General features: G+C 39.7%; 1 protein-coding gene across 1 annotated transcript in view; it reads left to right on the top strand.

Annotated features, from left to right (window-relative positions):
• The first annotated feature begins 1,879 nt into the window (after nucleotides 1–1,879).
• The window catches only part of GINS3 (GINS complex subunit 3), a 238,200-nt gene continuing 228,467 nt past the window's right edge, over nucleotides 1,880–11,612 (top strand). Inside the window, exon 1 of the mRNA XM_044081328.1 lies at nucleotides 1,880–2,272. Coding sequence (XP_043937263.1) covers nucleotides 2,087–2,272 — 186 coding nt within the window. The 5' untranslated portion in view covers nucleotides 1,880–2,086. The remainder of the gene's footprint in view (nucleotides 2,273–11,612) is intronic.

Below are 11,612 nucleotides of genomic sequence, written 5' to 3'. Positions count from 1 at the left end.
ATACACTGGTGTGCCAAACTATGGAGTTACCAGTGATAAGTACATTACACACTGCTTGAATTTCTCTTGTAGCCTGAATGGCTTTGACAAACCTCTGGTGAGTGGTGACTCATTTGTGGTGGTGGTGGTGGAAGAAGCTATATGTGGTATGAATGCATGTTAATGTGTTGCTGAGTTATCGCTACCGTTCATATTTTTATCTGGCATGCCACATCTGTAGGGTGTATGGTTTGGGAACTGAATTTTTGGAGCATGTCAGTATAAGAATACTGTATACTTGTCTTGCAATGTGTACAACATAGTGTTAGTGTCGGTGTGAGAGGTTTTCTTCCAGCTCCAAGCTGTAACAACAGTTTGCACTTCTTACATGTGGACTTGTGTGGTAACAGCAAATGGTTGCCAGCAAGAATGCGGCACTTTATGAATTGCCCCAGGGTGCCTAGTGCGAGAAAGATGACAGCAGATGGGGCACTAGAAAGTGTATGTTATTGAAAGGTAAATGGGTACTAATGCTGGTTGCTTCTCCTTGTGACCAATGAAGTATGACAAAGCCTCAGAGACATGTTTTCTTTATTGTGTTCTTGTTTTTAGGAAGGTTTCGCACTTCAACTGCTGATAGGGTTACCACCTGTCCCACTTTGCAAGGGACAGTCCCTCTTTGGGCAGTTGTGGCCTGCAAAAAATTTTAAAAATGGCAAATGTCCTGAGATTTTAGGACACAATTATTTCCTATATTTTATGTACTAGTTGCATAAAACAGTTATTCTGTATCTGAAACACCTAAATGTTATAAGAAACAGAATAAGCAACTAAAATGCTACAAGAATAAACTTTTATTTAAGCAAAAAAGTGAAATTCTGTCCATTGTACTGACCATGGGTATGTTTCGCCCTACAAAATCTGACGTTTGCACCAAAAATGTCCCACTTTGGGCATTTGAAAAGGTGGCAACCCTGACTGCTGAAAAAAATAAAGTTTGAAAAATAGGTTTCCCCATTTATTGCGAGCATCTCAAGATATCAGTTAAGCAAGCCCCCCTTACACGTTCCTTTATCTCAGCCTTTGCCCCTGAGAACAGAAAGCATCAGGAAAGAAAAGAAAAGCAGTACCCTGTCTAACTTCTTACAAAGTAATCGGGAGGGGTAGACTGTTAAAACACGGTCTTGGTGGTGAGTTTGTAAAACGAGTAAGGTTGTGAACATGTTACGATCTGTTGCTAGCGTGCTAATCCGTTGGAAGTGTGTGTGTCTAACATCATACGCAGACTGCTCACACTCCTTTCAGGCCAACGTACATATATATATATATATCTATATATATAGATATATCTATATATATATCTATCTATATCTATCTATATATATATATCTCTATATATATATCTATATATATATACACATGCAGCCACTGTGATCGCTCGCTGAATTCAAGCACGCCAGCCACAAATCCTCAAATTTGAACCCCTTACTCATTTTACAAAGCCACCACCAACATCCCGGAAGAGTTTTTCACTGTCTACCCTTCCTGATTACATTCCCTTGTTGTTGTTTGAGTAAAGGGTAAGAAACTCCAGCACGTCGGAGTACCAAAATAGGTAACGTTTCTGAATCCAACAATTCTGTGATTCAAATGCAGGGCTAGTCACCTGGTGTTGTGAAAGTTGGTTCTAGAGATAATTGTCACTGTTGTACGGGCACCCTGACCCCGCGTGCGAAAATGAGACACTCTGACACCATATGTAAAAATTAGTTGTGGATTGACAAACATTAATTTTTCAAGCTGCTGTTAAACCCATCTTAATGTAAAACAGTCATACCACCACATAAAAAGTTAAAGTAAACAAGCAAATAAATAAATAAGGAGGGGCTCCCAATAATATCGAGTGCTGTAGGTTTCGCTGGAAGTGATTGGTGTTTAATTGATGACGTAAACTCGGAAGCAAAATGATGTATGAGTATGAATAATTTTGCTGCATTGAAAATGGCGGTTAATTTTGCTTTGCTGCTGGTTAACAGTGAGTGAGTTGCATCTTCTGATAGGGAGTTTGCAGGTTTTTTATGGGTTAGTTTTGCGACTAGGTTAACCTATGGCGCTGTGTAATAGGGGTTCTGAGGCGTACATGCCTGTGTCTGCAGGTTTGGGCTCCGAAGAAAATTTCTTGTCTTTGGAAGATATTATTATGTCCCACGAGAAACTGCCGTGCCGTTTGGAGATGACGTTACCCCGGCTTGGATTTCTTGACAAGAGTGGCGAAAGTGACAGTATTCCTGAGGTAAGAAATTGTTAGGCGCAAGAAGGGTTGTGTCGACTGTCTTTTCCTTATTTGTGGATGCCGGCATGAGCTTCGGCGATTTTGAAATAGATTAAGCGGGTAGTTTGAAAAAGTGAGCGAGTGCTACAGGTGAAGATTAATTTCTGTGTCTGCATACCTTTTAGATGTGTAGACTTTCGCAGAATGTCCAGATTTGCGTCCTATATTTTGGTCTATGCCTCATTTTTTTTTGATTAAAGTCCCTAAATAATGCATTCTACTGTTATTGTAGCAACTTTCTAAGTTTATAAGAGCAATATTTAAAATGTGTTCCTATTTTTGGCCTCTGTCCCTGCATTGTCAGGCTTTTTCCAAATTTCTTGCACTAATAAGTTGAGACGAAATGTATGTATGTCTAGTTGTAGTAAATTAATTATTGATAATTTGCAATCAAAGGGACTTTTTGGAGTACTAGAAAATACATAGTATAGTTCTTCTATTTTTGTATTATTGAGTTTGGGTTGGTATTTTATCATAGCCAATGAATGATATGGTATATATTTGACGTGTCATTTAAGTACACTTAGTCAATTTTGTGCAATTATTTTGTAGCTTAAAGTACACAGGTTATACAAGTAGGAATGCTTTAAAATTGTGTTGGAGCCTTGGTCCTGAATACTGTTCCTGTCATAGTAGTAAGTGGCATTATGAATTTTAGGATGAATATTTTTAAAGTGATAAATATTGGGGAAACATTGACCTTTTCACTCCAATAGAACCTTTTTGGGGTAATTCCACTTGACACTTAACTCTTTATGGTGTTATGTGACATTGTGGAGCTAGCTTCTTTAGTCAAGTGACTTTATCAGTTAATGATATGCAACATCTGAAAGGGTAGGTTATCAGGAACATAACCTTAAGATGCACTGCATTGGAGATAATTAACCATTATTTTCATATTTACATTAATATTTTCATAATTACTATATGATGCTACTGAAGGGCATAATGGGAAGTGTTACATAGAAGAATATATTGTCTGTGTACAATACACTACGCTGGCTGTATTATGGCTAGCTCTCTCTTTTTTTTTTTGTCATGGTAATACTGTATTCATGTAAAGCCTTCTAATGAGTTTGCTTTTATCATTGTAAAAACGTTTTTTCCTTAACTTTGGTGTCTTCACATTTTAAACATTTACTCTTCACGTATGATGTGTACAGTGAATAGTAGGTATTGTAGGGGGATCCCAGTATATGTTATCATGGGACACTTGAGTGACAGACGGCCAATCCCTTGTGAGGCAAGTTGGACTGCACCTCTTGTAAGGCTTTTGCATACTAGCTAAATGCTTTGCTGCCTTCAAATTTGCCATTTTAAAGGTAGTCCAGTTAATGCACATTGTGTAATTACTGAGACCTGGTTGAGAGTGGATTTAGTGCCTACCATACCTTTAGGCTTGATGGTAACTGCAGTGGCATCTCCATATTAGTCAGGGACCCTATCACCCCCAGTTTACCAGAGACCCCCAAACAGCACCTGTAGAACTCTAGATCATCCATAAATACGACAAACGACCACCTTATAGTCTGCTACAGAACACCCTCCATGTCTCTAAGTGATCATGGTAGATTCCTAATTTTCCTGTTTTGGATGAGTTATCAGGAGTACCTATACCTTCAATGTAGGCAAGTCCAGACATTTTTGGACTTAATCAGCAAAAATTCCCATGTGCAGATGGGTTAATAAACCCAGCAGAGAACATAATAGTAGTAATGTAGATCTAGTCCTCATAAATATTGCCTCTGCATATACTTTTCCCATTGTCTTTCCTTCCTCAGTTAAGCTGGACTATAAACATGTTACATTTGCCTTCACAATCTCTTAAGCCCCTGAAACCAACATTTCTGAATTTAAGGACTTCAAGTGGGCAAGCCTTCTACAGTCCTTTTTGGAAAAATCTCAAATTTTTATCTATGACTTGGGAGTTGATACAGCGGACAACTTCACAGAGGAGTTCTGTGCCCACTTGCCAGAGCAAAGTATAATGGGAAATTCAAACACAAACCAGCCTGGTGGACCTCCAACATAAATTTACAACTAGAATAAAATTCTTGCATTACACAACCAATCCAAATCTCTTTTTAGACTATTAAAAAAAAACTTTGCAGGGGAACAGGGAAATGCTATTGGGACAAGTAAAGCAACACATGAACTTTAGGCTTAACTTCTGAAGATAAGTACAAGTCCTCCTTCAGTGAGGGAGCTAATACAAATACCCAACAATGCTCAGAACTTTATCCTAAATGATATGATAGAAAAAATTGTTTAGTTAAAAACTTCAGCCCAGAAATATATATCCAGACTCCTTCATATCAGCAAGGAGCTTGTTTTGAAAATGTTATCAAAGACTAAGACCTGTCAATATAATTGGATGCTTGATAGATGGAAACCAAATCTTTTCTTGACAAACCTCTCCTCAAATTGCTTAACCTAATCTTGCACCTGGATTTATTTCTGAATTATGGGGGACTGAAAGTGGTGATGTCATGAACTCTGGTAATTATGGAGTGTAAATAACTGTGGTGGTGGTGTGGCGGTAGCGTTGTCACCTCACAGTAAGATTCTGTCCGGTTCGATTCTCAGCTAGAGCGTCTTCTGCGTGGAGACATGCGTGAATGGGTGTACCTTCGAACGTTGTGCGGGCAGGTAACGTGGCATATAAAAATCAACTACCAATCATTAGCGGACAGGAGTTCTGCTGTGGTGACCCCTAACCGGGAAAAAGCCGAAAGAAGACCATTTGGATATGTTACAATTTCATGCAACACCGTACGAATTGCAGGAGGAGTCATTACTGGGCACATTGCGGGTGCTGTGAAGAGCACTTGTGGCTAACATCAAAGAGTGAAACAATACTAATTTCATGAACTTTAATTGTACTTTGACTTAGGAATGGGGTCCGACTTAGGAATGGGGAAAATTCCAGTCATGGTATTAGAAACCCAAAAAACTTGGAGAAATTTAAAAATGGAGATATTGCTTTTTAAATCTAGTTAAGTTGGTTGTGAGAATCTCACAATTTGATGGTGGTTATGCTGTCCACACAGAATAGCTTAAACTAGCCAAAGTGTTTGACACCTTACCACATGCGAGCACTGTAAGGAAGATGTCAAACTGGCTAAAGACAGAACCCACTTAGGGTGGCAGGTGCAAAGTGTGAAGATAACCAGCAAAGGTCCCCTGGGCTGGGTCTCCTCATTTTAGGCACTTGCTTGTATGATTTCCATACTGAGAACCAAGGCATCTGATTAACTATTTTTTATAGACTACTGTAGACTGGGTGTTATGGTCACCCCCCCCCCCCTGATGCATTGTATCCTTTAGTAAGAACTGAGCCTGTTTAATGTTGGTGTACTGAAAATGATTGCAAATTAAATGGGGACAAGTGTAGAATAAATTCATTTGGCCTCTCTGCTATCTGCAGTATATGTTGTGTTGTGTCTTTCGGCTTTTCCTGGTTAGGGGTCGCCACAGAGGAACTCCGGTCCGCTAATGATTGGTAGTAGATTTTTTTTACGTGACTACTTGCCGGGCCTGACTCAACCTTCAACGAAGGAACGCCCATTCACGCATGACGCCCCACACAAGATGCTCTGAGAATCAAAAGGCACAATGTATTACTGTGAGGCGACAATGCTATTTCAGCACCACCACCGCAGTACCTGCTATCTGCAGTATATACCGTAGCAAAAATGCAGTGAGAGAGATGATAGCATATCCACTATCAGGTCGTCTATCAATATTAGTAGCAAGGCATTGATTTGTTGCAGTTTAAAGAAGCTATGTATCCTGAAGTAATAATCAAGCTGATGGACATAACTGTTGGAATGTGATAAGTGCATTTTATTTATTTATTTTACATTTGTTTATCGGGAGAGTCTGACTGGATGAGAATCCCATTTTCAGCTGAGGCCTGGGAAGAAAAGCTCCACAGAGAGTAATACAGGAAATACAGTTTACAAAGCTTCATACAGATTTGTACAGTAAAAAAAAATCACAAATCTGAGTACAGTACAGATTCAGAAAAGGTAGATAAAACAATGGGCAAAAAGTAAATGTACATTGTGTAACCAAAGACCATATGGTGGTTGGACAGTTATACAGCTGTAAAGTTAAAGTAAACTATGGTTAATACAGTAATCACATGCATGAGAAGAACATAAGTAGTAGCTAATGGGAGATTTCTTACAGGATACAAGTGCAGTATTGCTCTTGTAAGAGAGGCTACCCAGGGTTGAAACAATTACATAACCAAGAACTGTTTAAATGGGACCTGAGGACCTAAGATCTACAGGGATGGAATTCCATATATGTGCAACAGAAGTGGAATATAAGGAATCCCCAGAGTTATTGTTGCTTTTGGTTATGTCAACCAGGGCTTTGTTGGTGGATCTTAAAAGGTGTCTGTTAGAATTGGATATTAAGGAGGCCCTGGAGTGCAGGTACTCTATTGGGGATAATACATGATTTGGTGGGCTATAGTAAGCTGGTTATATGTGAGAAGATTGGGTAATTCTAGCCAGGACAGCTGCTTGATAGCTAGACAGTGATGTGTTCTAATGGGTGAATTGGTAGCAAACTTGGCTATTTTATTTTAGCAAATGTTTAGCTTGTTTAAATCTGCTCTGTTTATGTTGATGAATTTGGGGTAGGCATAAAGAAAACAGAAAAAGTATGCACTTGCAATGGTAGCTTTATTATTGTTGGTGAGGTACTTTTTACATCTGTATAGGCTTCCAAGTTTTTTTAAGGACTTTCTTTTTATTGGCTGTGAAATCAATTGTCATGTTATCAGTTGGCTAGCCAGGTTTCAACAGCAGTAAAGGATTCTTGCATTAATTCCTGCAGTTAAGGGACTGTTGGGGCACAGCAGATTAAAGTGCAGTCATCAGCGTAGTGATTAAAGTGGCATGTTTGGTAGCTTTATGGAGCTGATTGGTGAATATGCTGAAGCGAAGAGATCCAAGGATGGAACCTTGGGTAACTCCCAGAGTGACAGGTAGGAGGGCAGAAAAGGTATTTAGCCATTTTACTGCTTGTTGGCAGTTAGTCTTGAAACCAGGTAAGAGTGGAATATCCTAGATTTAAGATTAGAGAGCATGTAGAAGCTTGGTATGAATGACTGTATCAAAGGCCTTGTTGAGGTCTAGAAACACTGGATACTAGGTTACCATTAGTTTTGATGATTTACTGTGTTGGTAAAGCCAACAAGGGCTGTGGTAGTACTGTGGTTGGGGAGGAAACCATGTTGGGTGTGGGCTTGGAGATTATTAGTGAGGAGAGAGTGCATTATTTGAGAGTGTATACATTTTTCAAGGGTTTTAGATAAGGGGGATGGAGTGGCAATTGGACAATAGTTTAATAAAATCCACAGAGTTGCTTCCTTTGTGGAGAGGTAAAATAGAAAATTTCCACAAAGAAGGAATGCTGTTCTGATAAGGCTCTATTTTAATACGTATAGATACTGGGTAGGAGATGGCTTTGGCTGCATTTTTTAGGTATTGTGCAGGTAAGTTATCAATGTCTAGGGCTGTGGGTTTGTCTATTCAGATATTTATATATAGTGCTAGTTGGAACAGGTTGTAAGGAAAAACAGTTTTGGTTTACCGGTATTGTAGATAGGTGTGGATATGAAGTGGAAGAATTATTGGTGAGTGAAAGGATGGATTTGGTGAAGTATTCATTGAATTGGGTGGCAATATTATTGGAGGAGGTGTTGATGTTAAGGTGTGGAATACTGGTCTTGCCTGGTTGTAAGATTTTATTAATGGCAGCACAACATTTTTGTGGATCAGTCTTGTTTGGACTGGATTTCAATATAGTGGCTCCTCTGTCATAATTTGTTTGTTTTTTTTTTGGCTTATTTCGTAGCTCCTGATATGCCTGCTTTATTACGTTGAGTTTTATTTTGACACCCTTTAAGCAGACTGGTCAGCCAAGGGGGTATAGTTGGATTTCGTTCTTAAAGTTCTGATTGGAGCTAGGTGATTTAGAATGTTGAGGAAACTGTTCTACAGCACTATTCGGGGGTTAAGTGATAGGTCTCAATTTGCATTGATTTAAGTGCAGGTATAAACTCTTGGGTTTTGAACTTCTTTGTATATTGGATTTGTTGGAGGTTGGGGGATTTTAATTGGTTTAATTGGCGTCTAATTACATAGGTGGGTGAGGTGGCGAGTCACAAGAGGACCAGTTGATATGTACATCACCTAGTATGATGTTTCTTGGGGAAGCTTTTTGGGATGTCCAATCTAGAATGTATTTAAAGTATTAATGTTGTTGCCAGGAAATATGTATGTACCAGTTAAATATAGGTGGTTTTTTGGGGGGGCATTAATTTAGTTTGAAAATTTCTGCATTACTGAAGTTGGGTGGGTTGCTGAGTAACATTTGAAAAATTTTATAATTTTGAATCTGACTAATATTGGAACAGAATGGGCTAACCTATTTGAAAAAGGGCTCAATTTTTTTCCAATAAAAAAGGCAAATGTTGATAGGCTTCTACAGCTCAAAGTTTATTGTATGAAATTGAACCTTGGATTGTATTTAAAGGACAATGATACCTTTTAGAACAGAATACAGAAAGACTTGGTAACTTTATACCCCCTGCACATGTTATGGTGCATCTTTTTGAGAAGCTGTGTGAGCTAGACATCAGGAAATTAAACTAGTATCCCAGTGAATTTAAAGTACAGAACCTAACAGTAGAGGAGGACAAGCTATTGCAGCAAATTATCACTAATAAACAGATTAGGGTGATGAAATCAGACAAGGGTGGGGGCCTGGTAATTACGGATGTGAATGATTACATCAACAAAATGTTGGAGATTTTGTACAGTGATGCATATCTAGAGGTTTCTCGTAATGAATTGAATTTAGCCTACCAGAATATTGATAGGGGTTGTAAGACCTGTTATTAAATGGGCAAATCATGATGGAGGAACATATCTTTTTGTACACTGCACATCCACGAATCCCTACAATTTTTGGGATCCCTAAAATTTTCAAAAACATTACCAGACACCCACTGTGTCCAATAGTTGGTGCCATGGCATCGAATACCTTCTGTATAGCAAAGTTTATTGATTCCAAAGTGAAGGATATTTTGGACACAAGGCCTTACTTTAAAGATTCCTGGGACTTTTTGTCTAAAAGCAGGAACTTTATAATGGGTTACTGATTGTCACTATTGATGTGATTTATTCTCTTATACCACACGGACAGGGATTAGAGTGGTTCTCTGACTGTTTGGTCACCAACACTGATTTTTGACTACAGTACCATAGGTACTTTTAAGAACATGCATGGAAATGGTGTTAGAAAACAATTTTTTGGTCTTGAGAGGCAACTTTTTAGGCAAATACAAGGGGTGACAATGGGGGCCTGCTGCACCCCAGTATTTGCAAATAGTGTTTTCCCAATGGGATAGTCTTTATATCGTTTGTTCCATTTACCGAGAATCCTGGGCACTGTACGGACACTATTTGGATGATATTGTATTCTGGAAGGATGGGATGGAAAAATTGGAAGAGTTTTTTGAATACGTAAACAACATAACCACCTTTTTGAAATTTACTATGGTAATAGACAAGGATAGATTGACTTTATATAGATGTTGCAATTTAAAAAGGACTATGACCATAAACTTTTTTTCATCCTTGTTATATAGAAAACTTTATTCCAACTCTCTGCTGCATTTCAGCAGCTGGCACCATATCCACCAGAAGGTTCCTAGAATTTATAAACTCAAATGCTATGGAACAACTTGTTACCACTCCCACAAGAGGGGAAAACATACTGGACCTGATCATCGCCAACATGGGGGGACTATGCTCCAGACCAGAAGTGTATCCCTCACTGGTAAGATCACACCATAAACTAATCTCACTGGATATTCACATCCCGGCCCCACCCCATGCCCAGGAAACCACAGTGAAAAACTTCTCTAAAGCAAATTTCACACTCCTCAAAACCAAGGTGGAATCCTTCAAAGCCCCCGGGCCTGTGGATAATACGGCCCAGACCACAGACTCCTTTATAAACGCATTCTATGAACATTATTTGAAAAAGTTTGGCACAGCCAAACGAAAGCGCTTATCTGAAGGTGATTTTATGGTGTTCCATTGTATTACGTTATTAAAGAGTTCTTCGTTTCTTCTCAGTTTCGCTTGTTTAAGCAGCTACCAGTTTTCCGTGGTTGGAATTTTGTGTTAGTAGCATTCTATGAACACCTTCAGGAATGCATGTATCATGCAATCCCAAATAAAACCAAGACCCAATCCTCCAAAGGCAGATGTCCTGTCTGGTGGACCCCAGCCATAAACAAACTATACAGTAGAAGGAGGAAGCTACTACATGATAGAGCAAAATCCCAAAAAGGGAAGGCATCTCTGATCAGTATTAGCAAAAAACTACGGGCACTCCTAAAATAGTCTAAGGCCAGCTTCGAGAGAAAAATTGCACAGGACACTAAGGATAATCACAAGGCTTTCTTTAGTTGTGTTAGGAACCTGGGTGGGAATTCCCAGATATGCTCCGAATTAGTCCAAAATGGCAAAAAATACACCGAACCCACAGACATTGCCAACATCCTAGCTGACAGGTTCAGCGCAAACTCCCCCCCCCCCTCCCCACCAAAAGGGCTAATATCTATCCCAGCAGAGTGCTGCCCCCCTGACATCTCAGATGCTCAGCTAAGAGCTGCCCTCTCCAAAGCAAGAAACACAGCATCAATGGGACCAGACGGTGTCCCGGGCTGCGTCCTACATGAACTCCAAGAAGAGCTAAACCTAAAACTACTGTTCAATCTCAGCCATACTACAGGATATGTACCTCAAGAGTGGCGTACAGCAACAGTGGTCCCTCTCCACAAAGGTGGTGCCTCAATGGATCCTGGAAACTATCGCCCCATAAGTCTCACTAGCTTGGTCTGCAAAGCTATGGAAAGGATCATCATGGACCTTATAAATAAAGATATTGGGGACCTGCAGACACTGGATCCTACCCAGTTCGGCTTTAAGGGCAGATCCTGCCTCTTGAACCTGGTCGATTTCTTTGAAACAGTCACCAAGGCCATTGACAAGGGGAAGGTGGTCCACACAGCCTACCTGGACCTTGCAAAAGCCTTTGATACAATACCCCACTCGGGCATTATAGATAAGCTCACCAGCTTAAATATAAACCCCTATGTCACTAGATGGGTTGCAAACTGGCTCAAGGACAGAACCCACATGGTTAGAATAGCTGGAGCCATGTCAGACTCCAAACCAGTTACAAGTGGCGTCCCACAAGGCTCAGT

Source organism: Protopterus annectens, chromosome 8.part0, assembly GCF_019279795.1.
Source record: "Protopterus annectens isolate FY-2018-M chromosome 8.part0, PAN1.0, whole genome shotgun sequence".
Lineage (NCBI taxonomy): Eukaryota > Metazoa > Chordata > Ceratodontiformes > Protopteridae > Protopterus > Protopterus annectens.
The sequence above is the reverse complement of the archived record's forward strand: the minus strand, read 5'-3'. Positions and strand labels throughout refer to the sequence as shown.